This window comes from Fusarium venenatum (genome assembly GCF_020744135.1).
Source record: "Fusarium venenatum strain MPI-CAGE-CH-0201 chromosome Unknown EDB82scaffold_3, whole genome shotgun sequence".
Lineage (NCBI taxonomy): Eukaryota > Fungi > Ascomycota > Sordariomycetes > Hypocreales > Nectriaceae > Fusarium > Fusarium venenatum.
In genome coordinates this window covers 3,577,526-3,603,514 of record NW_027072131.1, presented here as the reverse complement: position 1 = coordinate 3,603,514, position 25,989 = coordinate 3,577,526, and the positions used below count along the sequence as shown (strand labels likewise).

At 48.4% G+C, this 25,989-nt stretch overlaps 9 protein-coding genes across 9 annotated transcripts; 3 read left to right on the top strand and 6 right to left on the bottom strand.

Moving 5' to 3' along the window:
- Positions 1-1,533: 1,533 nt before the first annotated feature.
- On the bottom strand, positions 1,534-3,172 carry EDB82DRAFT_241329 (uncharacterized protein). The gene is made up of 3 exons (XM_025727461.2): positions 2,074-3,172; positions 1,742-1,999; positions 1,534-1,681 (listed from the first exon to the last, which is right to left on the bottom strand). The coding sequence occupies exons 1-3, from the start codon at positions 2,852-2,854 to the stop codon at positions 1,617-1,619; spliced, it is 1,104 nt and encodes a 367-aa protein (XP_025581925.2). The 5' UTR covers positions 2,855-3,172; the 3' UTR covers positions 1,534-1,616.
- A 2,407-nt stretch (positions 3,173-5,579) lies between these two features.
- On the top strand, positions 5,580-6,572 carry EDB82DRAFT_506452 (uncharacterized protein). The gene has a single exon (XM_065608762.1). The coding sequence runs from the start codon at positions 5,823-5,825 to the stop codon at positions 6,114-6,116; it is 294 nt and encodes a 97-aa protein (XP_065463974.1). The 5' UTR covers positions 5,580-5,822; the 3' UTR covers positions 6,117-6,572.
- A 2,456-nt stretch (positions 6,573-9,028) lies between these two features.
- On the bottom strand, positions 9,029-10,469 carry EDB82DRAFT_241212 (mitochondrial 37S ribosomal protein uS9m). The gene is made up of 2 exons (XM_025727459.2): positions 9,330-10,469; positions 9,029-9,266 (listed from the first exon to the last, which is right to left on the bottom strand). Exons 1-2 carry the CDS (start codon positions 10,183-10,185, stop codon positions 9,175-9,177), a joined length of 948 nt encoding a protein of 315 aa, XP_025581923.1. The 5' UTR covers positions 10,186-10,469; the 3' UTR covers positions 9,029-9,174.
- EDB82DRAFT_506444 (uncharacterized protein) lies at positions 10,429-12,349 on the top strand. The gene is made up of 3 exons (XM_025727458.2): positions 10,429-10,591; positions 10,696-10,882; positions 11,095-12,349. The coding sequence occupies exons 1-3, from the start codon at positions 10,562-10,564 to the stop codon at positions 12,141-12,143; spliced, it is 1,266 nt and encodes a 421-aa protein (XP_025581922.1). The 5' UTR covers positions 10,429-10,561; the 3' UTR covers positions 12,144-12,349.
- On the bottom strand, positions 12,350-13,963 carry EDB82DRAFT_506442 (HAD-like domain-containing protein). Its single transcript, XM_025727457.2, has 2 exons — positions 13,591-13,963; positions 12,350-13,536 (listed from the first exon to the last, which is right to left on the bottom strand). Exons 1-2 carry the CDS (start codon positions 13,890-13,892, stop codon positions 12,774-12,776), a joined length of 1,065 nt encoding a protein of 354 aa, XP_025581921.2. The 5' UTR covers positions 13,893-13,963; the 3' UTR covers positions 12,350-12,773.
- Positions 13,964-14,185: 222 nt separating this feature from the next.
- Positions 14,186-15,187, top strand: EDB82DRAFT_526936 (uncharacterized protein; the record flags this gene model as incomplete). The annotated part of the gene is made up of 2 exons (XM_025727455.1): positions 14,186-14,422; positions 14,471-15,187. 2 exons carry the CDS (start codon positions 14,186-14,188, stop codon positions 15,185-15,187), a joined length of 954 nt encoding a protein of 317 aa, XP_025581920.1.
- A 2,387-nt stretch (positions 15,188-17,574) lies between these two features.
- EDB82DRAFT_506437 (uncharacterized protein) lies at positions 17,575-20,714 on the bottom strand. The gene is made up of 13 exons (XM_025727454.2): positions 20,496-20,714; positions 20,238-20,441; positions 19,984-20,184; positions 19,761-19,897; positions 19,413-19,708; positions 19,288-19,321; positions 18,828-19,235; positions 18,617-18,760; positions 18,422-18,559; positions 18,320-18,370; positions 18,230-18,270; positions 18,048-18,176; positions 17,575-17,993 (listed from the first exon to the last, which is right to left on the bottom strand). The coding sequence occupies exons 1-13, from the start codon at positions 20,651-20,653 to the stop codon at positions 17,796-17,798; spliced, it is 2,139 nt and encodes a 712-aa protein (XP_025581919.1). The 5' UTR covers positions 20,654-20,714; the 3' UTR covers positions 17,575-17,795.
- Positions 20,715-20,941: 227 nt separating this feature from the next.
- EDB82DRAFT_506434 (ABC1 family-domain-containing protein) lies at positions 20,942-23,479 on the bottom strand. The gene has a single exon (XM_025727453.2). The coding sequence runs from the start codon at positions 23,347-23,349 to the stop codon at positions 21,193-21,195; it is 2,157 nt and encodes a 718-aa protein (XP_025581918.1). The 5' UTR covers positions 23,350-23,479; the 3' UTR covers positions 20,942-21,192.
- A 101-nt stretch (positions 23,480-23,580) lies between these two features.
- Positions 23,581-25,384, bottom strand: EDB82DRAFT_506432 (nuclear protein DGCR14). Its single transcript, XM_025727452.2, has 2 exons — positions 25,317-25,384; positions 23,581-25,264 (listed from the first exon to the last, which is right to left on the bottom strand). The coding sequence occupies exon 2, from the start codon at positions 25,231-25,233 to the stop codon at positions 23,878-23,880; it is 1,356 nt and encodes a 451-aa protein (XP_025581917.2). The 5' UTR covers positions 25,234-25,264; positions 25,317-25,384; the 3' UTR covers positions 23,581-23,877.
- Positions 25,385-25,989: the final 605 nt, after the last annotated feature.

The window sequence follows — 25,989 nt, the reverse complement described above, 5'->3', positions numbered from 1 at the left end:
ACAACCAGCCACTCCCGTCAGTATAGACAGCCGACAAACGAATCAGGCTAACTTAAAAAACAAAGAGAAAACAACTAGAGAAATAAAGAAACGAACTATAAAAGCTACTTTAAATAAAAGTGTCAATAAATCTTTCGATAACCCACATACCAAGGTTGAAGCTCAGATACTAAAACATTCGCCTAACTCGAGTTGTTTTCCTCTCATGTTGTCACTATAGGATTGAGGTAAAGATAATTAATTACTCAGCTTTGTCGCGGGGATTAGAGAAAAGCCCGCTTTTGTTCGCAAGCAATACCCTTGATGAGGAATAACCCGAAGGCAGCTCCCGTCAATTAATCCCCCCTTGCCCCTGGCCTGGTCTGGCCTGGCACAGCTGATGATGCTGGTATTCAGGTACTGTACTTATTGATGCCCTTGTTTTTCCTCTGTCTTGGCCAAACCAGGGGTACCGTAGGCTCCTCCAACATACATGGGTCAGACTATGTACTACAATCCATGTCTTGTCGCTATCAACCGGCCGATCTGCTGTCCATCTTCTCCTTTGTCGGGCAGCCTATACCTTGGCTAACAAGTTACGTTGCGGGGGGAAAAGCCAAGTTCAGGTACGGATACAGCACTCCAGGAATCCTCCATATTTATGCTCAAGGCACGGAGATAGGCGAGCTTATCGGCGGTAATAATGATAATAATAATAATAATGATGATACAGTACACTTGCTTCTATGTATGGCTTCTATGTCAAACATGTGCCCCAGGTATTTCCTATCCAGCTGGCAAGCCCGCGAGGACTTCCATGTCCACTCTTTTCATCAACCTCCTAAACCCAAACCCAAACCCTGATAACCATGACCCTTCTAACGCAGGGGCGGTAATAATAGTAATAATACAGTGCACCCAAATCTATGTTGGAGCCTGATAAAAGACAAGAATGGAAGAGAAAAAAACAGTGACCAATCCAACCCAACCCAGTCCAGTCCAGTCCAGTCCGATCCAGCCCAGCCCAGCCCAGCCAAAGCCTGACTTCTGCACTCCATCTGTAGGTAAAACGCCTTGTCCCCAAAAATCATTAACCACGCGCCCAATAGTGCCTATTCCACTTCCAATCCTCTTTCTCGTGACCAACCATGTATCCATTTCCATAGCACAGAGTGGTGAATCAATCATACCCTCTTTTCCTGTGAACCCCGCCATGTAATCGTAGTTATCGTGCCTTGATACGCTACCAGTTGGTACTGGCAGAACGCACGTCGCAGTAATGTCAATGAAAATCATAAACCAGCCCAATGGGCTTCCACCCTTCAAATGGAAGTGGTGGTAAGCATGATGCGTGCGCAACAAAATAGTTTGTATACCAAGATGTGAAAACAGAATAGTTGCGTAATACAAGGCAACAAAGACCTGGTACAAGATCAAAAACCCATCGACATTTTGTTCTCTCGGCTGACATTCTGTCGAACTAATATGCAATAGTCTTGCTGCTGTGGCTACTACACAGGAGGGCAATGCTATGCAGTTGTCGAGTGACGATGCCTTTCTTAGAAAGCCGTCAGTTTCAGAGAACCTTTGGGGCGATTTGATGTGAAAAAGCCCGGTAATATATTTCAGAGGGTATTTTATCGATTGCTGCTTCCACTGGCTTCTTCTGAAGCTTCGTATAGATCGAGAATGTCCTCGAGAACTGTGAATTTATGTTAGCACACCTGCCCAAGCTCAACAGCATAGCTGCGTGTGCTCGTACCTTCTGTTATTTGATCTTCCCACACTCCATACTGGTAATCTACCAGACCGTGACGCTCGATACCGTCGCATAACCGGATTAATTCGTTTCCCATCTTCTTAATCATGGCTTTGGATACAAGGCTCTGCGATCTTGAAAGTTGTTGGGAAGAGGTCATAAGGTCAATCTGCTGTTGACCCAACCCTAGCCAGGCGTGGTTGAAGTCGTTCCACAGCTGAATACGATCAGCATGAAGGTTGGTGTCATCAAGGTTGAGGCCTATATGCAGTGGTTAGTTCTTTCTTCTTTCAAGTCTCCACCCTGATCTAGGGAGGGTTGTCGATAGTACATACCAAGATCAGCGACTTGAGACAAAAGCCAACTAGTGACGCTAAGTAATGTCTCAGATGCACTTTCAAGAGATCCATTAGATATGTCCTGGAATATGCTCCCTAGTTGCCGCTGGTAGCTAACCCATTTTTCTTCGAGAGCGCCTTCTGCGTATTCGTGGTCTTCTGTCATGGAAACATCGGCGCTCGCTGTCGCTTGTGGCATGGCATTCACGCTGGACATGTTATTACTCGCATAGCTCATAGCATTGCTTTGTTGATAAACATTTGCGGATCCGCTTGAGCTCTGTGCTGACTGATGGAGGCTCGGGCCAGCTGCGCTCCCCGTTTCCGACGCAAAGTAGGTCGAGGCAACGTCAGGTGTCATCATCTGCAGGCCTGCAGGTTGCCGTGAACTAAAGTGTTGCGCATCGTAGACGGGATTTTGCGGGTTTGGTTGGGCAACGTTGTACATCATTGTGGCCGCAGTACCGTAGCCGCCGAAACCTTGCTGCTGGCGTGAGTCGTGACCATACTCAGAGCCATAGGCGATTGCTGTTCCAGGCATGTTTGCTGCAGGGAAGGATGCACTAGGTTCCGAATAGTAGCTACTGTAGTTACCCGCAGCTCCTATTCCACGCCCTGACGACGAAGAAGTTGCAAGGGAAGCAGGGCGATATCTGTCGTTTGAGGATCCGGCAACTGAACGGCGCTGCTGGGACGGATCGTGAAGTGAATATCTTTGGTTGGGGTTTGAATGAACCGGTGGCTCATTCTGCCTCCTTAATCGGCTCGTGTCGTCCATGCCCCGAAGACCTTGGATGGCATACGACCCTGCCGTCGCTCCCAGCCGATGGGTGGTCGGTAGCACTGGTGACTGTAATGTAGCCAGTTTCAGTTATTCGAAGTAGCTGCTGGATAGTAGAGGCTAGGTTGCTAAGAAAGGGTGGGAAGTCCTTTGGACTTGATGTGTTTGTTTCGATATATAATAGATGATGTACAATGGAGCTGTTGACGATGCTGGAGGGGTCACCGCGGGGTCGTTAAGCAGATAAAGCCCACTCGGGGAGTTGTCGCGATGATCGATAGTCGGGGGTGTGTTGAGGCAGGGAATGGATGGCTAGTTAGATGGAATGGTAACCAAGTTGAAAGAACAAAAGTCTTCACAAGCAGGGTGCCGCCGGCCTATTATTCTCAAACAAAGCTCTGTGCTGTTTACTGATCAGGCAAGGGAGCTGATGGCTCAGCCGGGGACCTGGGTAGCAATGTAGTTTATCAAGTCAAATCCCAATCGTAAGCTAAAGCTTAGCGCGTTCATGCCCGGTAAAGAATGGATGCCGAAAAAGATGACGAAGAGCAAGGCGTTAGGCCTAAGTAGTTTGGTCTGGGGCTTTGGGCCAGGGCTGATTGCGGATGAGTTGTCAAACGGTCGTCTCGCCGTCTACAAGGAGGATCCTAGTGAAGGCCCCATGTAAGAGACCTTGAGCATGACAAGCTCGAGCCCACTGCGATCTGCTGGGGCCAATACCACGCAACAGGGTCTTGACGAGGGATCAGAATGGGTGCTCTTGGGAAAAAGCTTTTCACTAAGCCGGTACGGGCGTTTGAATCCGCCTAGTCGGTGTCGTGACAAGCCTCTGGTCACGTTGAGGAATGTGCAATTGACGATAACTACTGGGAGACCAGAGTATGATATCGAAGGATCGACTGTGGGCCGCGGGAATAGATGTGAATCGCAGATGACGAAACCTATAAATGGCAAACAATGGATAGCCAAGGGATCTATATAGCGTCTTCGCAAAAGAAGCATACACTCATTGAATGTGCACTATGATATGCTAAGGGCCCACCATCAAAGACAGGGGCTATATGACTGATGAGACTGTAGACTATGGAAGTGGATTGGGAAGGGGGTTTGTGATGAGAAGAAGGAGGGGGTGTAGATGTGAAGGGCAGGCAGGGCAAGATGAGGCGTATTGTTTTAGACTATCAGCTAAAGACGCTGTGTGAATGGCGTCAGGGCACCCGACGTCCATCTTATATGACCCTTGGAGAATGTCGGCATGAGGCGAGAGTCGTAAATACATATGTAACTGGGCCATTGGGTTTGGATAAATAGAAAACAAAGTACGGAATATGCTTAACATGCTTGGCCAAAAAGAAAATGGATGAGAGAGACGTGAGGCAAGGTCTAGGACGAGTTTGAGTGGCTCAAAAGACCATGAAGGCGGTCCAGATGCAAGAGAATTGGCCTCCATCAAGCAAAGCTCCTGGCAACAGCTCTGGAGATTGTAGAAGGATCGGCGTTGTCTATCTCCATCCACCACGTAACAAACACCCCTGGCCCAAAGCCTTGGTAAGAGGCACCAGGAAAATTAGAGGGAGACATTCATCGACGTGGCTTGCCATGGGGTGAGCCCAAAAGCTGTGGAGTGGGCGCGCCTCGGAACCTGGGGCGTCATGGGTGATTTCAACAAGTACCGGACCACAAATAGGTTTGCAGGGTGTGTATGTAGTCTACATCCTGCTCCAACAGCAATTGCTTGTGCTGGGCGCTGAACAGCGTCTTCTCTGCTGTTTCCACTGGTGTCTGTTCCGGGGATCGTATTCTGCTCTTTTCTTTTCTCTTTTAATAGCTGGGTATCAATGCATTAGATTCAAGATGAGCCAGTTTCTTGGGCTGCACATGTGTTGTTATTTTTTTTGTCATGGATGTTGATTTTCTGTGCATCCTGAGAAGTACCGATTCTAGTGATGAACCTTGGGTTTTTTGCAGTCAATTGACCCTCTAGATAATATTCTAAGTAACCTGAACCTTGGATTTCAGCTGCAGTCCTCCATCGTGAATACCGAAGGGGTGATCAGGGCTTAAGTGCAGTCTTGGTTCATGTTTTGTCGAAAGTGTAAAGTGGGTTGCCGGCCGAAAAGACGAGGAAAAAAATCTTGAGACAAAGACCCGCCATACTCAACTTTGACTAGAGAGCACATTACTGAGCGAGCACCCCACGATCCGTGAGTTTCATCCATGGCTTTCAAAGCATTCATATTTGAATTGAAAGCTTTCTATCATCTTCCGGTTGTATTATTGTAGGCAAGTAGTGCTTGAAGAAAACTGCCATACTGCAGTCTACCACGTAGCATATAAAGCAATAAATACGTGCAAGGCAATATGTCGAGTTGCAGTAGAGCCGGTGTGATCAGATGCTAAAATGCGTTATGTTAGTTGGTTAGCGGAACATTCTGTTACCTCGAGATCGTGTGAGAAATGACCAATGTAATGGTCAAAAGGCCAAGTTGTTTTAGAGCAACCCGCTTGTCAAAAACAAGCCCTGCCCCCAGTGCAACATGGGGAAGGTTACCACTGTCAGTCGAGTTACTATCGATCGTGGTATTGGATGGTACCGAAGATAATCGCACTGCAGGGAACTGTCCGCAACAATTACCAGACATAGGCAAAGGCATTCATGAATGCACCAGCATTATCAAATGACATGTTCTCTTCAATTTCCGCCCTCCCGGTTCTCAATCAAGGGAGACTAGTGGATGATGTCTTTGCATGTCAGTAATAACTCAGGGCTAAGCCTGAGAAGCATAGGGACTAGGGAGGATCTCGAGGGTGACAGGAAAAGCAATGCGATACAATGGCTCAAGTCGCAGGAAAAGAAAAGAAAGGAAAAACAACACTGAACCATATCGAGGCATAGTGTTGCTCCCCAGCCCACATATGGAGATGGTTCCATATAAGCAAGCCGAAAATAATCGCTGGCCAATGAATGATGAAGCTCACCCTTGTTGAAGTTTTGGTGCTCGTGCTTAGATTAGAGGTACATAGACTGGCTCTCGTGTCAACCGGAGAGGGCGATATTGGTATGGGACGTGCCAGCAACAATGCTGAAGCTTGGCTCACTCTTTGCTTCACTCTATGGGTGATTCGGGATGTTCAGCCGCAGGTACAGGACCCTCATGGTGGTATTGTGATCAGGCACAGGCGGTCAGTTCGATTGATTCTCGCAATGGAGCCAATGGCAGTGGAGGGGATCTCTCAGTGGGTGAACGTGTATACTTGATAACTTAGGTGGTAAACAAGACGACGGGCTTAGGCCGGGTATTCGATGACACATGTCAACGAGGAGTACGTGGGACCTTGAACCTGGTTGACTTGCGTGTGTTGGAGGAGAGAAGGAAAGGACGGTGTTGATAGCCAGAACGGAGTTTGCGGTCGGTCAAGGCGGTTATTCCCTAACGAGATGCCTACCCTATGAGGAAATTCTCGGTCCAGGTAGTAGGTACGCTATGGACACGCAGTACAGGTGCGAGTCAGGACAGCGGTCAAGAGCATGCTCACACATTCGAATTAGCACGGAAATAGACAATTATAGGTACCTATGTTAGCTAACAGTTCAGATGATCGGTCTAATCGGTCATTCAACTACCATGATCATCTGTGGCACAACCATGACAGTCGTGAGGCTTGCAGCCACATTTGATATCAGTGGCTCAGAACGCCGTATGGGTAGTAATACGATGTCGATGGATGCATGATATCTGGGAGTATCTCAATGCATTGAAGAGAACGTTATCACGCGTACATACGCCAATTTAATAACAAATGTGAGCTCAATTCCAGGTTAGTAGTGCCTACCTATTTTCACCACTAATTCTACAGCATGTACGTACCTATTGTGTATGGCAGCCACTAAGAAAAAAGTCAACCTAAGTTAGGGTAGGTTGCTTTCACCGCCACACCTACTTTACAACTCCACGATGCAAATCTTGAAGACAACATTCAAAAACTTGATCTCTAGCAACACAACGTCATGGATTACGAGATATACAGTGTTTCAAAACCAATGGCCCATCCAATACAGAAACAAGATATCATTTCATTGTTAATAGCTCGGTTCCAAGTCAAGCTCCTATCCGTGCTTGATAATTAAACCCAAGTTCAGCAACATAAACATCACTGGCTACCCTGAATTGGCCAACATCTTCAACGGCTGCAGGTGCTCTGACAAAGCCGTCCGCCGCAAGGTTGGCACCAAGATCTCCCCACAGGAAGTACCGGTACTGCGAAAAACCAGGGTCATTGCTGAAGCGCACTAGCTGACGCGCATATCGGATCATGTTTCACGCGTCTAGCACTGTAAAAGGCAACGCGCATCAGCTATGCAGGATACGCTGTTTCTAACCTGACTGGGGGCGACGATATCCAAGGTGCTGAACAGGACCCGATACCCAATCATTGCCCTGCCCACAGCTGAGCCATTGGCCAAAGAGAAAAGCTATGCGATGGATTGTGGTCTTGTCCGCCTTGCATAGCATTCAACAACTCCAAGCGGAGCGTTCTAATGAATGTTGTGCATGAGCTGGTGTAATCCGGTTATGCTCTCGATCAACACGCATATGCACCCCATTTTCGTTAGATCGAGTCACCAAGAAAACGACGATCAAGACGATCTAAGCCTCGTCTAAAAACCGTTGGCCGTTGAATTCTATTTTCTCCTCACCTTGGACAAGATTGGGAAGATTCGAGATATCTGTACACCGCATGTATCTAGCACAGCGTGCCGCAATGGCGTCGGTCGTAATTGCAGGGATCTGTGTCCACTCGTGGTTACGTCCGCCCTAAAAATTTCCGACCTCAAACCGCCGTCTGTCCATGCTCGACACTCCACCTCAGCCACTGCCAAAAGATACCTCTACCTCTACCAAAGCCTAACTTTAGCTGGACCAGCGTTGGCACGGTCCAAAAGTGACACCGACGCGACGGCCTCAACGTTGAGTCCTTGGTAGTTCCGCGCGTGATGTTGACAACTAGACCGACAACGTTGGTTCCCTCCGTCATCCATCAGGTACCTGCTATAGGAGAGAAAAGTCCCCATTACGCCACACCGTTGTGCCGTTGGATCTGGAAATTTAGACCAACCGCTTCTTTTCCAGAGCATGCTTGGGCTGAAACACCTTCAAGCCACCCCACTGAAACTGTTCTAGAAACCTTCTTCATTGCTTCTACCACTATCCGCTCTACCGATGACAGTTGATCGGAATTACCATTATCGCGAGATACAACTAATATCGGCATTTCCGTTGTTTCATGCCACCGAGCTGCGCAAGAACAGAGATTCATAACATGAAAGCGCTGAATCACTGATGTCCATCGCCTAATGCGCAAACACCGGCCTCTGTACATCTGAGTATAGTACATCGCTCGTGGAGACGCTGCTACCACCGGCGTGTAGACGTAATCACATTGTACGAACGGACGCGAAGCTCTTCACCGCCTACTCTGCCAAAGATGATGAATTATTCAGTGTCCCGAGTTGACAGTAATGAGCATGTCCCACCTGCCTGCCCCATCCCGATCTAATGTCGATACATACCATGGCAGTCAAGGTCTGGGGTTGGTAGTCAGGTCAATTCCTACAAGTAACGGCACAATGATTCGCTCCATCATCATCAAACGACTCCATTACCAGTTACAGGACTGATGATGGGACGACCGGTTGACGGGAGCCATCAACTCGGTAGCGGCTGGTTAATTACCGCAGAGGATCACTTTACAGGGTTCAAATGGCTTGTCAGCGCATTTGCTGCAATCCGGTTCGGCCGGTAAGTGTTTAACTTCTCTAGCACGTCTGAAAATGTCTTACATGGCAAGCGAGATACTGGAATGTGCTGTTTTCAATCCCTGGTTTGTTGTTCCAGTTCATCACATTGACCGAGACGAACAAAGCGGGAAAAAGTTCGGCGTCCCTATCAAGGGTCCCATGCTACCCAGGAATTTCCGAACGCCCAAACAGGCAGATACTTGTGAATTGGCCATCGGGGTTTGAGTCAGTGGCAGCGATATATCGGCCAACATGGCTATAAAGGGTTACCAAGAGTCGGTGTTTCAATATCAGCCAAGACGCTGCTCGGGAGAATCACAAACCAAGGTTACAGTGTTTGGCACCAACTCGGAATGCCATGAGCATTTCTAAAACTACAAAAAGTGTTGTTTGTACATGGATATCGGATAGGAATGGGAGCAGAGTCCCACTCATCATCCTTCTCATCATCATCGTCATATCCGCCGTTGCAGACTTGACCCAAAGTTCTGCAAAATCAATTACTTGTAGAAACTGCTTATCGTTTGACCCAGGCAGGCATCTTACGAGCCTTGACATGGCCGTGCTTCTTCCTCTCCACAGTTCTTGGATCTCTTGTGATACAGCCAGCTGTGAACACGAGGTTAGTCATTACAAAATGATTGATTATGAAGGATATAACCAAACACATACCTTTTCGAAGAGCAGTCTTAAGTGCTGGCTCGTGAACGATCAGAGCTTTAGCAACCGCCAACGTAAGGGCTTCGGCCTGGCCGGTTGTTCCACCGCCCTCCACCAATGCCCAGACGTTATACTTGTCCAATCGCTCGGTGGCCTGTAGAGCCCAAACCGCACTTTCACGGTCGTGAACACGGCCAAAGGCCTGACTCAAGGTTTTACCATTGATCAAGACCTCTCCCGTTCCCTCTACAACCCACGCACGAGCAGTTGATTCCTTTCGCTTGCCAACACCAACAGCTCGGCCGTACTTGTCAATTGTGACCTCATGGGGCACGTTCATGAACGGGTTGATATCACGCTTAAACTCTTCAAGAGCAGATCGAACCTCTTGAGGGAAAAGTGTGGGCTCAATCTGGTTCAGACGCTTCGCGACTCGGATCACCTTGGCATAGTGGGAGGCCTTGACCGGTTCACCAAGCTTTGAGCGCATTTCCTGGAGTTTGACCCAAGCTGTTGGAGGAACATGACTTGTTGGTACAATTGGCAGGGCATGATATTTGGTGAGAAGGCGAGCGATTCGGAGGTACATCTCATTGAATTGAGGCTCTCGGGAGAAGTACGAGGCCGAGAGCGGAACAGCACGGGCATGGTCAACTCCCTGGAACGGTATAGTGAATTTGGAACTGGCATCTGTTGACAAGGCGAGGCCGTTGGGTTTAGGCTCGACAATTGGTGTTGACGTTTCGGTAGCAATGGTTCGAACGGCGAGGGGAAAAGATGGATGTTGCCTGGTGGGCTGGGGCCATGGTGCCCGGAAAGTCTTGCCCTGGCACCGCAGTTGCCGTAGGCTTTGTGTAAATGTCGACATGATGACCAATTCGGAGGAGGGCCCCGTCGGTATCGGGTATCGGACGAGGTTCACTGTCTGTCTAGAAAAACTTCACGGGATTTCGAGATCCATCAACGGCTAGCTTCTCATGATGGTCACGTGAAGAAGAGTGTGAGGAAGCTTATCGCAGCCACATATCTCTTATCTCAACCGCCACTTTTGAGCTTGCCCAGCCACCTCTTTTGAGATTTCGCGTTGCTCGGGCAGTAAGGGAGGACCCCACCAGCGCGGGGCAAGCAATTTCGTAATTATCGCACCTTTAAAAAAAACTTTCCCCTCCTTCTTTTTCCTTCCTCATCTTCACTCGTCTCTTTGTTTGTCAACCTGTTCTCAGCTGCCTAGCAAAGCATTCAAGATGGCTTTCGGAACTCTCTTCACCCGCGAGGTACATACTCTCGAGCCCTGAATCTGAATATGCTGCATTTGCATTTTGCATTTGCGTCTGCAAAGCTTTTCTGAGCGTCGTTACTGACTGGTCTGTTCTTTCAGAACAACTGCCGCTCTACTGCCATCAAGGCTGTGGCTAAGGCGAACGACATCGAGCTCAACATCGTCGAGGCCGAGAAGGGCAACGCTACCGCTGAGCACCTCAAGGCCAACGGCCTTGGCAAGATCCCCGCCTTTGTTGGCGAGGACGGCTTCGCCCTCTCCGAGTGCATCGCCATTGCCATCTACAGTAAGTGAAACTGCGTGTGATGCCTACGTGGTACCACTTTTTCTGTTTTCCCTCCCTTGCGAATGATGACCTAGCATTATTCTATACAGTTATCCCTGTCTGAAATGTCTCTCAAGAGTTCATTTGTGGATACCGTCTAACTTCTGACCTCGCAACACATCTCATCTTGTTTATCTTGTCAGCTTGTCGCGAGCTTCGCTAACCTGATGCAGTCACCTCCCAGAACGAGAAGACCACTCTTCTCGGTAAGACCAAGCAGGACTATGCCTCCATTCTGAAGTGGATGTCCTTCTTCAACTCTGAGGTCCTTCCCAACCTCATTTCTTGGTTCAGCCCCCTCAAGGGCGAGTCTCCTTACAACAAGAAGAACGTCGACGATGCCATCAAGGCTACCGAGAAGAACTTCGCCGTTGTCGAGGCGTACCTCCTCCACAACACCTTCCTTGTCAGCGAGCGTATCACTCTTGCCGATCTCTTCGCTGTTGCCATCGCCACCCGTGGCTTCCAGTACTTCTTTGATAAGCAATGGCGCTCCGAGCACCCTGCCGTCACCCGATGGTTCGAGACTGTCCGCAGCCAGCCCATTTTCTCTGAGGTTGCTGAGAAGGTTGACCTCCTCGACACCGTTACTCTGACCAACCCTCCCAAGAAGGCCGACCAGCCTAAGAAGGAGGCCAAGAAGGAGGCTAAGAAGGAAGCCAAGAAGGAGGCCGCTCCCGCTGCCGCTCCCGCTGCTGCTCCCGAGGCTGACGAGGCCCCTGCTGCCCCTAAGGCCAAGCACCCTCTCGAGGCTCTCGGCCGCCCCTCTTTCCCTCTCGATGAGTGGAAGCGCCAGTACTCCAACATCAAGGACCACAATGAGGCCATGAAGTACTTCTGGGAGAACCTCAACTTCGAGGAGTGGTCGATCTGGAAGGTCGACTACAAGTACAACGATGAGCTTACCCTCACCTTCATGTCCAACAACCTGATTGGTGGCTTCAACAACCGTCTTGAGGGTTCCCGCAAGTACATCTTCGGATGTGCTGCCGTCTACGGCGAGAACAACGACTCCGTCATCCAGGGTGCTTTCGTTATCCGAGGCCAGGACCACGTTCCCGCTTTCGACGTCGCCCCTGACTGGGAGAGCTACGACTTCGTCAAGCTCGACCCCTCCAAGCCTGAGGACCGACAGTTCGTCGAGGATGCCTGGGGCTGGGAGAAGGACATCACCGTCGACGGCAAGGTGTACAAGCTTGCTGACGGTAAGGTCTTCAAGTAAACAAAACAAAACAAAAAGGAAAAGAAAACTAAGAGCGATGATGATAATGGATTATGGTTAAATGGTTGGGAGGGTAAATGAGTTTATGATATTATATGCCTCATGAAGGCCCCGCTAGCTGGCAGATTCCCTATGGTAGTCCAAAAGAGAACAAAATGTGTCTGTTACATAGACATTTCTTGCGTATGACAACATTTACTGGTCTAGCATAATGCCTTTGGTGAACGAGAACTCAAGCTATCGCGCCGTGCTCTTCTTATGTGTAGTCAGATTGGGAAAAAACAAACCCAGCTACTAAACGTTTCTATCAATGTGTCATGCGATTTCGGTCGCTAGACTTTGTTGAAAAGACCGAACTAGAGGCAAAACCAATGACATTTCCATGCCACAATGGGGAAAAAGAGGCTCCGAAATAACAAGTAGATTTTTTACGTTGCTGTTAGGACGTGTAACTGGGTATCTATGAAGAAAGTCTTCTAATCCTTACTCCCATTCTATTCGTACAACACCCAGCGTATGGGCTGTGAGAACGCTCGCTTAACCAGTTCTCTGGTCCGTGAAAAATCAAGAGTAGGTGAATATGCCTCTCTTGGCAGGAATGCAAAGTTCTATAGACTTTTGGTAAACTCCTTAGTCCGTTGGTTCTTCCGGCAGGATATAGTTCGGATCAAGCTGAAATGGTGATTGTCGTACAAAGCGACTGATATCCACTTGATAGGATAGCTCGTTGATGTAGTCGTGCACCTGAGGTAAGACGTTAGGGATCTCTCCAGCCAATCCGCTGAATTCAGGAAGCGTGAGGATGTTGAAAGGCTCGCTGCGGCCCTTCTCGAACGAGTCGTCGACGAGAATCGTATTGGTCTGATCCCACAGACCCCCTTCAGAAGCCCGAGGATGAGCGGCCATAACTCTTGGATCAGTCCATATCTTTGTGAGACGCTTGTAGACTTGGACTTTTGTCATGTAGTCTTCTTTTGACAGATTGAAAGAATCACGCCCCCAAGTAACAAGGCATTGCTTGCGCTGTTCGGGTGTGAGGAGCTTCTCTACCATCTTCTCGACGTTCTCAGGACGGGCTGAGGACCAAATCGCAACATGAAAGGTCTCGATACAGTAGCCCAGAAACGTCTTCGCATGGGGTCGCTCGGTGAAGTTGAATGGACGCTTCTTATTAGGACGGTGGAGGAGCGTGCCGTTCAAATCGATGACGACAAGTATACGGCGTGGGTGAGGTAGCCGTTCTGGAGCGAGTTTTGCCTGGGCCAGGTATTTATGCGTAGGTTCTGGGACGCCTCCAGAAATTTTGCTGGGAACTTTTGGAGGGGATTGGGAACGAGGTTTTTGCGCCTCGGGGGGATGTCTCTTGCTCTTCCTTTTAATTCCCTTAGGAGCCCTTTATACAATCGTGAGTATTGATGGAGAAGCCATCGTATATTGCAGCACATACTTCTGTTGAGAGTTTGTTTGACCGTTCTGAGGGCCCTGGGGCGCATTCGAGAAAGCGCTTGGTTGCGCCAGTGTGAGACCAGGTATAGTTATCGACTTGGGCGCCGCGTTGGGGACACCCGAGGGTGCGTATCCTGTCATTGTTGTAGCTTTGCGAACCAAAGGAGCATGTTGCGAAGGTGGTGGTGGTTGTATAGCTTGCGAGATTCTCGACACCAGAGATCGAAAGGCGCGCAACATGGGAAGGGGACGGAGATGTCTAGGTAACCTTTGACATACAGAAAATAAATGTTTCAAGGACATGATCTAAAATGGCATAAACTGACTCAGTAATGTTAGTTCTTCAGGGTATCAGAAAAACCTGGCTACGAAGCAGAAGAGACGAAATTAGTGAGTCATTTTGTGCCATTTTGTAGCGCACTCTCAGGTCGTTTATTTTTGTACCTTGTGTAGCTTTTTTGTTAGATCCCTGATGGCGATAAGCATGTGTGGGGCTTATCGAAGCTTTGGGATAAAAAAAAGTTCCCGTCGCATCACAGTGTCGCATCATAACCACGTCCAAGACCGTTGTATCTCACTTTACACAGCATCACAATATGGCCATTAAGCGGAAACCGTCGTCCTCATTAGGACTTGAGAGAAGAGTACGACCGAGAAGAGAAGACGAGTGGGAGGAAGAGCCTGAGAGACAGAAGTCCTCAAGCGAGGATGATGACGACAATGAGGCTGAGGAAGAGGGCATTCGAGGAGATTCTGACGAGGAAGACGAAGACGAAGACGATGAACATGACCAAGATCAAGAATCTGGAGACGACTCAGAAGATGAGTCTGAGGTGAGTTTTATGCTCTTGCGCTTGATCATTGTTTCTGACCAGATATAGCCCGAGCAAAAAGGACCCAAGATAGACCTCTCATCTGTCTCATTTGGTGCCCTCGCAAAAGCGCAAGCATCACTCCCCTCAGGGCGTAAGTCCAAAACAAAGAAATCTACCGACGACGACACACCAAAGACAGAAACACCAGCACCCCGGAAACCCACCAGATCAAAGGACGACCCCAAACCCAAACGGTCATCTAAACATGCACCCCAAGAACAAACATCCAAAAAGCCCGTATCTCGTCGTCGCGAGATTCTTCCCGAAAATAAACGCCAATACCGTGATCCGCGATTCGACCCCTTAGTCGGCCGCGTCGACGAAGAAAAGGCCAGCAAAGCCTACGCCTTCCTGGACGAGTATCGCGACAAGGAGATGGCGGACCTGCGCACGCAGATCAAAAAGACCAAGAATTTTGACGAGAAGGAGAACCTCAAGCGCCAGCTGCAGTCCATGGAGTCTCGCAAGAAGGCTAACCTGCGTAGACAGGAGGAAGAGAGCCTGCTCAAGGAGCACCGCAAGAAGGAGAAGGAGCTTGTAGCGCAGGGCAAGACCCCGTTCTACCTGAAGAGGAGCGAGCAGAAGAAGCAGCTTCTCGTGAACAGGTATGAGGGCATGAGCAAGGGACAAGTTGACAGGGCGATTGAGAGGAAGAGGAAGAAGGTTGCCGGCAAGGAGAAGAAGGAGCTCGACTTTTTGCAGCGCCGAGGGCCGAGAGGATAAACCTAGCATTTCAGAGGTTATAAAGCGAATAAATCTTGATGCAACTTTTGCATGAAATGTTGTCTACGATGGTGTTGCTTTAACAAGTCTACCATGAGAAATTTGATACACCTGGGAAGGATACAGCTATATACAAGTACTGCGTTTACACTGATGAAAACTCATATTCAAGGCGGTATGGTATAATACTTCGCAAGCCCTATCTTCTGTACTTCCAATGCACCACATCCAAGTACAGACAGGCTCGACGTATCTCGGCAATACCTCTCTACAAGAGAACATAACAGAACAGCAAAAAAAGATAACAACATACAACAGCGAGGATTCGCTGGTCGTCACTGACCCAACTACTAGTTCGCCCCTCATCAGCTTATCTATGGAAGAGCGGACGGGATCCCGAGTTCTCTGATAGGTATGGTCGTATGTGAAAGTGTTGTTTGCAAATACAGCTTAAACGGGCTCGAAACAAGAGTCAATTGTGTCCATGGCGTTACCACCGATGCATTGCTCGCCAGTATCTTATTCTCTTCACACCTCTGAATGTGCTGCCTTGATTATTTGGCATCCGCAGCAAATGAATACGAAATGAAAAGTTCAATCTGCGTCTTCTTATGTGCAGTTGCTGCATTTGTAAGCAGCGAGCCTTTGCGAATCGCAATTCAGACCGAGCTCCTTGCAGCGTTGGCATTGTCCTAGACACTTCTATTTTTCACACTTTTTCGCTCCTTCCTCTGTGAGGAATTGGTCTCGGCATTTGGGTTACTCAAAGAAGGTATCAACTACAGGATCGTTTCGAGTTCTGTGTTCGGGTTAGCAAAGCTCTGAAGGCGGAAATGGCCTGTTACCCACATCCCATTTCGGTACTGTTGCTCAATGATGCTGAAGTCCGTTGTTTAAGTGTGTTGATAAAGCTGTGGGTTCTCAGAGCGGATTAACTGCCTCGCAATTGGCTTGCATTGTGCAAGATTGTATTTAATCCAGCGACCAACTCTGTACCAGAGGGTCTGTTTGCTTCCTTCGACCAGCAGGAGTGCACATAGACAAGGTCGTGTGGGATAAGCTCTCTTGAATCTAGCGTGGCATCATGCCCATAGATTAACGCCGACTTGATGCTGTATAGCTCAGACGAATCTGTTAAGTTGGGTGTACTGATAATGCCAGCCCGGAAGGCATGGCGAATGACTCCGGGGACAGCGGGTAGAAGAAGATCATCATGCGGACCCTAGTATCTTTCTATAGGAACCCAGGATGCCTTCGTATGCTTTGCGAAAATTATGTAAGTCTGTTTGGGTGGAGTGAATTTAGTTCAAGCCACAAGTTCGTCCATCTTCTGGAATCTGGCGAGAGTGTAAAATGAGCGTTCTACTTCTGGTTGAGATATCCCAACAACGTGGAGAAATAGAGCTCGATGATCATCTCGAAGCCGGTGTACCTCCCAAGCTGGTCCAATGGAGAACAAATATCGATCAAGGGTGCGTATGGGCTGAGAAAATTGTGTGTTAGGAGTGTAAAGAGGGTAGACTGACGTATCAGTATGATTAAGTAGTGAAAGAAAAGGTCTGCGATTGAAGGGGGGTTACGGGAAGCTTTTGTAGATATTTAATAAGAATCGCAAACGTTCTGTACGCAATTCGATTGAGACAATTTGTTGTAAGCAGCAATCAAAACCAATCTGTTTTCGAAGTCTGGCCCTGGATTTGATCTCCCAGAACCGCAGCGAAGTCGGCGTGGTCAGCAGTGTTGCCTGTTTCTAACAAAATATTACACGATATTCTCGTTCTATTGATTGTGTTTGTATGGACATTGGTAAACAGGTACCACCTGTCTTTCAAGATGAGGGTGGTCTAGGTCAGGATTCCCACCACAAAGATAATAAAACAACTCTCGCAAGCACCTTCATTAGACAAGCACTGGTCACTAGTTATGTAAGGCCTGCATGGATAATTTATGCTTGCGCCAGTCGTATAACTCTGCTTGTAGACTGTTTGGTTTAGAAGATGTCAGTTTGTTGAATAAACCCAACATCGAATGCATGGCTGATGATGACTGCCATAACCCCCTGAGTCAATATGTCGACAGTCTGCCGACCAAATGTGAACATGGATGTGTATTAATGAGAAACGTTAAATTCATGCTCAAATTTGATATCATTCGTATCTTTGCATACAAAGTTTTCGTCTCGTTCTAGGATAGAAAGGCGTCAATATTGTGATGTATGAGATATAACAGGCTACTGAGACGTTGTAGTACCCGACGACAACGCTTTTGTTAGAGGAAAAATTCAATCTGTGACACAGTATATGCATTGTTAGGAATTATCATCCCCAGTTGTGGATCTATGATCGGATAACTTAGGCTTCTTCCTTGGAACACCGTACAGGGAGGGCACCGGGTCGTGTAATACAAAGAATCAAGAATACCCTAATGGCCTTTCGTTTAGGAGCACCGGATTTTGCATAGATCGGTTTTGGTTATCCTACATTGGCACACGATGTTGTTACTCAAAGAATTGAACCAAACCGCAGAGCTCGAGCGTTGCTGATGTCTCGAACGTCTTCATGAATTCACACTATGATCCCGTGTTCTCGATTACGACACATAAGATATTTTACTTCGAAGCTGCAACCTTCTTCTTCTCCAAAGCCTTCTCGATAGCCTCCACCCTCTTGTCAATCTTCTCAAAAGACCAGCTATTCCATGGTGAGGGGTAAACAAGAGGTCGAAGATCAAACCTGTGGTCATCCGGGGAGTAGTTTTCAACATGGACAGCGGGTGTTGCCACTGCTTGTTTGTGTCTGTTAATATACTTAGAAGAATTGTTAGCTCATGTAACAACGACTTTGACCAAAAGGAAACATACGTGAAATCCGTGGAATCTCTTGACTTTAGTGGCAACTTCTCGTGGTGTCATCTTGCCCTCACCACCCCATTCCTCAAGAAGCCGGAGGAACATGCCGTATGGGCCGAGCTTGCTCTCCTTTCGTAGACGCTTTGACAATTGTCAGTTTAGTTGTGACTTAACTCATGGTTGTGTTTACTTACACCGAAGCGAGAGAGCTCGTCATATGTCATACCCATATCAGCTGAGGTATTTGTTAGTCGGTTGCTATCTCTGTGACAAACATAACCTACCTTCATCACTCTGAACGTAGTCTGCGGTAATAGGCTCAAGCTCAGCCGTAGCTGTAATCTGTTAGCATGGCGTGATCAAGCAATATTGAAGGCTTGACCCACGAATAGCATGGATGAATTCCTCTAGGATAGGCATATCAAAGCTCTTGGCAGACCAAGCGATAAACCTCTTCAAGTCTGTCTTACTAACAGAGCCGATGGGGTTCACATCAGCGGAACTGCAGTCGTACTTGGTGAGATCTGAACAGCCACGTTGTCAGTTAATGGCGCAATGGAAGCCTGAGAGTTACAACTTACAGCCTCGAAGACACTCATCAACGTTACTAGATCCAAGAACTAGCAGACTTCCTCCACCGGGCCGTTGTCGTACAGTGGGAAGCATCTGGGCATAATAATAGGCAATAACCATACGGCTACGGGCTTGGATATTTTGCAAAGCCACTGCCGAAATTAGTATCAATCGAAATGGAGCTTCTAGTTATGGCTGGGAAAAGGCAGATCAACATACGGTTCTCAGTTGCTGATCCTCCATGGACCTTGAATTTGGGCTCAAATCCTGTGCCTTGAGTGAGCAGGTTCTTGGTGGCATGGAAAGTATCGTCAATGTTCATGTCAGTGTGGTAGCTTCCAATACGTTCGGACAGATCCTTGGCACGTTGGCGAGTCTCCTTGCTGCTCTGCTTCTCCATACCCATGTAAACAGTGTGGAAGATCTGATTACAGAACTCTTCAGCAGTTTCGGGTAACTTGTCTGAGTACACGGCAATTCGCTTCACATCAGCAATAACTTCCTCATTACCTACCTTGATGGCTGCAACGACAAGTCGACACATGCTGAAGACAATAGTGGCAGTTGCGCATGAGTCAATACCTCCAGAAAGGGGCACAAGGTAACCGGATGCCTTGCTTCGTCGCACTATTTTCCAGTTAGTTGCTGACCTTGTAAAGTACCAACAAAGGAAACTCACGGTAATCCCAAAGCCAGCAAGCAGGACCAAGGGCCTTAGCAGCACAAAAGATTAGCAAAACTCTCCGTGCAGAACCTGCTTACTACTAGAAAAAGCCAGGACAGATAGAGTGGGTGAGTACATACGATTTCTTCCTCTGGAACATGGTACCTAGCTGGCCTAGGAGGTGTTGGGGCCCGGAGGAGATCAAGATCTTCCACACCCAGGCTGAAATCGACCTCGATTCTTTCGTACACAGGTGCTTGGACAGCCTGAAAGTTGCGGGAAGGGGCAAATCGGTAGGCACGAACTTCTTCGAGGTCCACAGTTGCGGTGATAACTTCAACATCGTCCAAGCTGAATTGGGAACCTTGAGCCACGATGTTGCCGTTCACCATAATGAGCGATGAACCGTCGTAGAGAAGTCTATCTCCGTCGGAACCTGAGACAGTGTGAGATAAGGCAGTTCGTGTTAGATAGTTGGAATGAATTACCGGACTGGTTGGCATATAGGTAGACACCACCGCTCTTACGAGTTGCCTCAGAGATGAGGGCGAGACGCTCATTTAGCTTTCTCAAAGTGTGGTGAGAGCCGGATGAGTTGGTGAAGATCTCGACGCCATTGAGGGCCCTGGATGATGGTTAGTCTTTGGAACGCTCTTGAAAGCCGGCACCGTCTCTCTTTAGAGTGGAATTGAAGTTCCAAAGGAGGCATACATGTTGATATGAGGCGCCTGAGGGGTAAAAAGCTCCTCACATGTCTCGGCAGCGACAGTTGTGTCGTTGAGAGACAAGATAACATCACCGATAGGAACTTGTCGAACACCTTGGTGTTTCTGCAGAGCAGGAGGAAGGTTGTACTGCTCAACATATCTAGGTCTGTTCCAAGGAGTAAAGAAACGGTTCTCTCTGAAGTTTCTATAGAGCCGAGCTAGTCAGTGAGTGTCTTTTTCGAGGCAACTATTACGCACCCGTCATTGGCAAGGTAGATCTTGGGTCGAAGACAAAGAAGCTTTCCGTCAAGGATAATAGCACGGCAGTTGTATCGGCAACCCCTATGCATGAGAGGAAGACCGACATCAATCAGGATGCCGTGAAGTTCGGTGTCAGTCAAGATTGCGAGGAGTGATTCCAAGGAGTGTTCATAGACATCCGCCTCAAGGAAATGGTCAAGACTATTGAGACATTGTCAGATTATTCTCTCCATAAAGAATTGTTAATAAACCCACCATCCATAGCCTGTAATCTCAAGCTCAGGACCTGTTCTCAAAGTAGCTCCAGCTTCCTTTGCGAGGATGATACTCTTGCGAATTCTCCCAAGGTTTCCTGCCCAATCCAACACCCACTGGTTGAGCGAACATGTTGCCAAAGTGATTAAGTCGGCCATCTTGAAGTGAAGATGCTGTCGACAGAGAAGCTCTTTAGTGTAGTAGGTTTAAGTTGGTGACTGTAACTACCCGTAGAGGGACCTGGGTGGGCCTTTGATTTATCCAATGTATTCGGGCGGGGTACAAGCTTGCGATAGCGGCATACCAGCGCCCTCCAACGCCCTATAGATCAGCATTGAGGTTTTCGTGCCATTGGTATTTAGCTGACCAAGTAAATGCAGATTGAAACATCAATCAAATTATCACACATCTAATGTATCCCGAGATCCAATTTGGCATAGTCAGTACATAATTCAGTTGAATACCCAAGTTATGATACAAATATCTCACAGTGACTATTGATGCCCCACCATATCTTGTCAAACCCGAATACCGATTGTCCGAGAACATCAACCTCATATAATTCAATCAAGATAACACAAGCGATGTCTTCATGAAATTCGTATTCTCTATTCTACATCCGCCAACCATTTTAATTCTAAATAGTCTTACATGAGATTATATGTTACATGATACATTAATACAATGCCTCCACTTCTCACCTAGTGTAGCCTCCTTTGGCGAGAGCCTCTTCAAACATCGCCTTGCATGGGACCTTACTGCCCAGCTTTGCACACAGCAGAAAGGCACCACTGAGCTTGCGGTGCAGACTGTACGTCTCCTCAGGTGGAGGCGCAAGTCGCTCTTGAAGCATCACAGGGATGAGTGCTTTCACACGTTCTGTAATAGTCTGATCCTTGAAGTCGTAGACATCAGGTGCATTGGAAAGGAAGGGTTCAGCGAGAGTGAGAACAGACTTTGTGTGTGCCTCAACCATGGTGCGGCTTTCATGGCCAGTCAAGTAGCCGAGGCTCTCAGACAACTCCTTGACAGCGGCCTTATCAGAGCGAGAGGCTGCAGCAAGAAGCTGTACGTACTGGGTAACAAACTCGTCGGGATACTCGCGAGAAGCTCCAAAGTCGAGTAGCTCGAGCTTGTTGACGTCCGCGTTATAGAGGAAGTTTGTCCAGTTAGGGTCCGTCTGCATGAAACGAAACTCGGTGATCTCACGGAGACAGAGTCGGAGAAGCTGTGTGCCGATCCAGTCACGTTGCTCCTGAGTAAATGACTTGATGCGCGTCACGCCGATGCCATCCATAAAATCCATGGTAAGAACTTGCTTGCCCGATGCCTCGGGATATACGTTCGGTACCACGAAGATGTCTTTCTCGCTTGAGCCGAGAAGCTCCTTGTAGCGCTGAGCGCATTGAAGCTCGCGTCCATAGTCACATTCCCAGCCGAGCTCCAGTCGCGCGTTATCAATCGTCTTATTAAGATATAAACCCCTGGGGAGAAGCTTGGTCGCTGTGAGGAGAATGCTCAGGTTATCGAGATCCGAATTGATGGAGTCGGCAACGCCAGGGAACTGAATCTTGACAGCCACCCGCTTGCCATTCTTCAAAACTGCTTTGTGCACCTGTCCAATTGAAGCGGCAGCAATAGGCGTTTCTTCAAACTCGCTGAAGAGCTCTCTCCACTCAGGACCAAGGTTTGCGACGAGCACACGATCACGCTGCCAAGCGGGCATGTAGTCAGCACGATCCTGAACGCGCTGAAGGACCTGCTGGATAGGGGCTGGCAGCATCTTGGTGTCCTGGAAACTCATCATCTGACCAAGTTTCAGAGCAGCGCCACGCATGCGTGAGAGCTTCGCAACCAGACGCTCCATGTTCCTCTCGCTCAAGAGAACAGATCCCTGACCACCGCCGCCAAAGGCACGGCTAAAACCTTCAGTCATGGCACCTCCCAGCATACCAGCAGCAAGACCACCGTAATTCCATATTCGGCTAATGCGCGATGAGGGAACACTGGACTCTCTCAGAGCATGTGGAGTGTCTGAAGGTGCTACTGCATCTCCAGCAATCTCTTTTGCGGCTTGGATGACGTCTTCGTCGATCTTCGTCTCAGCTTCAGGAACGACCGGAGGGGCCTTTTCTGGTTCAGGCGCAGGCGTTTCTATGGATTTCTCTTCCTGAATTTCCTCCTGCGCAATAGGAACCTCATTCTCTACGAGCTTTGCGGGCTCCGTAGGTTCCACATGCTTCGTAACCGGCTCCTGGGGCTTCTCGGGTTGCGCTTCGAAGCTCAACTCTGGAGGTGGATGAGGGGGCCAATTTCTCATGGGATGCTCTTCCACAGGACCTCCAGCCCCAGGCCTAAAAGGCGCTGTACCAGGTCTGCCCTGCTTTCTTAGGGAATCTAAAACCTTGGAACCTCGTGCCGTATGGAAGATATTAACATCGACTCCGGGTGGTAGATCAAAATCATCATCCTTGGCTGGCTCTGACGTAACTTGTTGCTGTGGGATTGGCCTGGGATTCAGGATTGAACTGTCGAAATGAAATCTGTCGGTTCTTGTAAATTCTGGTTGGATATTTTGTCTGTCTTCCGATGCTTCGACGATAGGTTCCGTTTGCTGTGCAGCCGGTGCGGCCTGCTCATAGATCGTATCATCATTCGGCCTCGTAGCACTGTGTACATAGTCTGCTGTCGGTGGGCTTTTCTGAGCATTCCGTTTTCTTAACGCCGCAACAACGCTCGACGTCCGGCTGTAAGTGTCGATCTGACGACCTCGAAGAGCGACATGCTTGGCGGCGATGCCACGAGAGGCATTGAGCACTGCAGCGAGGTCGATGGCGAAGTCGACGAACCTCATCGAGTCGATACGGCCTCGGAGGTCCAGAAGCACATTGAATGGAGGTGGTTAATTGTGTCTGGCGTACTGGCGTTGGCTGCCAGCTTAACAAGGTGGGTTGCTGGTTCCCAGTTTCGGAGAAAAAAGTCCATGACTTAATTGATGGGTCATGCAACTAAGGGGGTTAACCACATCAACTGCCGACGGTGTCTAGGACGTAAAATCATATTAGAAATCCAGGTACGAATTATATCCAAAAAAGAAAATTGGTATAGTATTATATTAAAAGCAGTCATTGGAGCAAGGGCCTTGTCACCCGAGCGTGGACTGGCCATACTAGACAAGAGCTTAGATAAAAGAAGGAGGTCATAAGCTCCGTAATTATAAACTGAGATTTTGAAAATACAACTTTTCTTTTTATGGTTGAGAAAGCGCTTCGCTTCATAAAACTGTCCTGGAAAATGACCACGCTCCCGTTGAGCCATGATAGCAAAAAGAAAAAAGAAAAACCTTACGCCATGCTGTAAAGTATATGCCAAGTATTCGTCTTCACTTCGATCCCGACGTTGAGCCAGATCTCTTGACTGATCTCAAAAGAGACCCCCTAGGAGTCATGGGCTTGTTAGATTGTCCAAATGAGCTCCCGCTTGACCCGTGTCCAGGTGTGCCAATTTTACTCCACAACCTTTGCGCTGCTGGTGTCAGACCTCCAGTAGATACACGAGGGCTACTCGGGAATTTGGGAACTGGCGTTTTATCTACCCTCCCTGTAAGCCCGTTCCTCGTGGATTCCTTTTTCGATTGCGATATTCGCTCCACCATGCGCTCGTGCAGAGTCTCTCTATCGCGTTGCTCTTGTAAGCGGAAAGGGTTTGGCGAGTCATCTCCTGGACCCAGGTTGATGATAGGTGCAGGGAGTATCGGCTCATTTTCATCATCCTCGTCGTCAACAAATGCGTATCCATTCACCCTTGGCGTCTCTCCTCCACTGACACTCGAGTCTTGATCGCTCTTCCGGGGCCTGCCTGCGATGGCGTCTCGTATTGCAGACATGGTAGGGGATGACGGCCGTTCTATAACGCGCGGTTCAGGCATTCTCGTGTTTGCGTAAACAATCGATTTTGGCGCCATCTTTGAAGATTCCTCAGCCTTTTGAGAAACGCTAACAACGCTATCATCAACACCATCGGGCCCGAACATCAAGTTGTTCTTGGGATTGGCATTCCATGTATCTGGACGTGCCGGGCGGTCGTCTTTGTCTTTGATAGCAAGACGATCGCGTTTGGAGCCGTCGTCCGTCAGACTTCGTGTTTGCCCGATTCGATCCTCAACTTCCTTTTGCTTGATCATTTGCTTTGATGGTAATTTATTGCCACGCCAAAGCCAAGCATACTTTTCAGCCTTTTTCTGGTTCTGCTTGTCAACAAGTTTATAAAAGCTTTCATTGTCTTCGCTTGTATAAGTCTCTTGGAACTTTGATAAACTCATGTTGGTTTTGAGCCGTGGCTGAAACTCTGGAACATTTGAGATGACAGAAGCTGGTGTGTCCCCTCCATATGTCGAAGGCGTGCGGTCTCCAGGAGTGAAAGAGTTTGCTGATTTTGGAGGGAGTAGTGTGTTCTGGCGTCCTGGTGTCATAACATGCTGAAGTCTCCGTCCTGCGCTCGATATCCAAGCGACATCTTTTGACTCTAAGGCGTCGAGATATTCTTGTTGTGTCTCCGTCTGTAACAAACCAGGAAAAAAGTCACGAGCTATAATTTGAGACAGCGTCTCTGTGTAGGTATCCTCATCGAGTACCTTCTTTGGTCGTTTGATCTTTTTAGCTGGAGGGGGAGGGGGCATCAAAGAAGTGTCCGTCCGCTTCCGCACCAGCGCGTTTGATGTCCCTGATCCTGACTCCATGGTGTATGTAAGTGACTATGAAATGTATTTGCTGAAAGTGAGTTGAGTGGTCAAGTGGAGCTATTTTGAGATATGCAACTAACCGATATCCACTCAGAGCTTTGTGCTGACAAGTTGATAATTTACTACAGTGGTCGTGTGACCGACAGGTACCTACCTGTTGGTTAATAGGCAGCAACCGACTACATGCCTCAATGTTTAATTTGACTGTGTTTAAAACAAGCCGTAAAGCTTTATATTAAGCTTAGAACAGAGGTTCTTTATGTGATGACTGAATCAGGTAGGTTCCAGTTGCAAGGCATCCGCACAATGGATGGCTGTTGACTGTTGGCCAGTGGCGATTGATAAATGATTCCCCGTCTTTTGGTGCCTTGCTCAGACGCTAGGCGTTCCAGAGGCACCCGACCTCGCGACGATTTACACCCAGGTAGGCAATACTTACAGGGACTCTAAACCTATCATAATGCCTGAAAGCCCTGGAACCTCACCCGTTAAGCCCCCGATGGAGCCGTCAGATTCGGTTCCATCATGACGCGCCGGCAGCGGGGGCCAAGTCAACTCCACCAAAAGCCGCCCGCCATCAACCTCGATCCAAAACTTCTTTGCACTTCCTCGCATTGTGGAACCGAGCCTTACTTGGAATCCGCCTCGCTTCTGCACCATTCTACGAGCTTATTCTGGACCTGCAAACTTCAAACCCAAGTCCCTCTCTTTTTGCGACCGACTTGAGTGGTTGATACTGCGCTCGGCGCAAAA

Bases quoted from the DNA above. Each gene is read 5' to 3' on its own strand.
- EDB82DRAFT_506437 (XM_025727454.2), bottom strand. From the start codon at position 20,653: ATGGCCGACTTAATCACTTTGGCAACATGTTCGCTCAACCAGTGGGTG. The intron at 19,709-19,760 runs GTAATTCATTCC...ACACTGTCTCAG, and splicing joins CCTATATGCCAACCAGTCCG to GTTCCGACGGAGATAGACTT. The intron at 18,761-18,827 runs GTATGTTGATCT...TAATTTCGGCAG, and splicing joins AGGATCAGCAACTGAGAACC to TGGCTTTGCAAAATATCCAA.
- EDB82DRAFT_506452 (XM_065608762.1), top strand. From the start codon at position 5,823: ATGATGAAGCTCACCCTTGTTGAAGTTTTGGTGCTCGTGCTTAGATTA.
- EDB82DRAFT_506442 (XM_025727457.2), bottom strand. From the start codon at position 13,892: ATGTCCTTGAAACATTTATTTTCTGTATGTCAAAGGTTACCTAGACAT. The intron at 13,537-13,590 runs GTATGTGCTGCA...GATTGTATAAAG, and splicing joins CAAACAAACTCTCAACAGAA to GGCTCCTAAGGGAATTAAAA.
- EDB82DRAFT_506432 (XM_025727452.2), bottom strand. From the start codon at position 25,233: ATGGAGTCAGGATCAGGGACATCAAACGCGCTGGTGCGGAAGCGGACG.
- EDB82DRAFT_241329 (XM_025727461.2), bottom strand. From the start codon at position 2,854: ATGGACGACACGAGCCGATTAAGGAGGCAGAATGAGCCACCGGTTCAT. The intron at 2,000-2,073 runs GTATGTACTATC...CACTGCATATAG, and splicing joins GTCTCAAGTCGCTGATCTTG to GCCTCAACCTTGATGACACC. The intron at 1,682-1,741 runs GTACGAGCACAC...ATAAATTCACAG, and splicing joins GGAAGATCAAATAACAGAAG to TTCTCGAGGACATTCTCGAT.
- EDB82DRAFT_241212 (XM_025727459.2), bottom strand. From the start codon at position 10,185: ATGTCGACATTTACACAAAGCCTACGGCAACTGCGGTGCCAGGGCAAG. The intron at 9,267-9,329 runs GTATGTGTTTGG...TCGTGTTCACAG, and splicing joins TAAGACTGCTCTTCGAAAAG to CTGGCTGTATCACAAGAGAT.
- EDB82DRAFT_506434 (XM_025727453.2), bottom strand. From the start codon at position 23,349: ATGAGGTTCGTCGACTTCGCCATCGACCTCGCTGCAGTGCTCAATGCC.
- EDB82DRAFT_506444 (XM_025727458.2), top strand. From the start codon at position 10,562: ATGGCTTTCGGAACTCTCTTCACCCGCGAG. The intron at 10,592-10,695 runs GTACATACTCTC...CTGTTCTTTCAG, and splicing joins GAACTCTCTTCACCCGCGAG to AACAACTGCCGCTCTACTGC. The intron at 10,883-11,094 runs GTAAGTGAAACT...AACCTGATGCAG, and splicing joins CATCGCCATTGCCATCTACA to TCACCTCCCAGAACGAGAAG.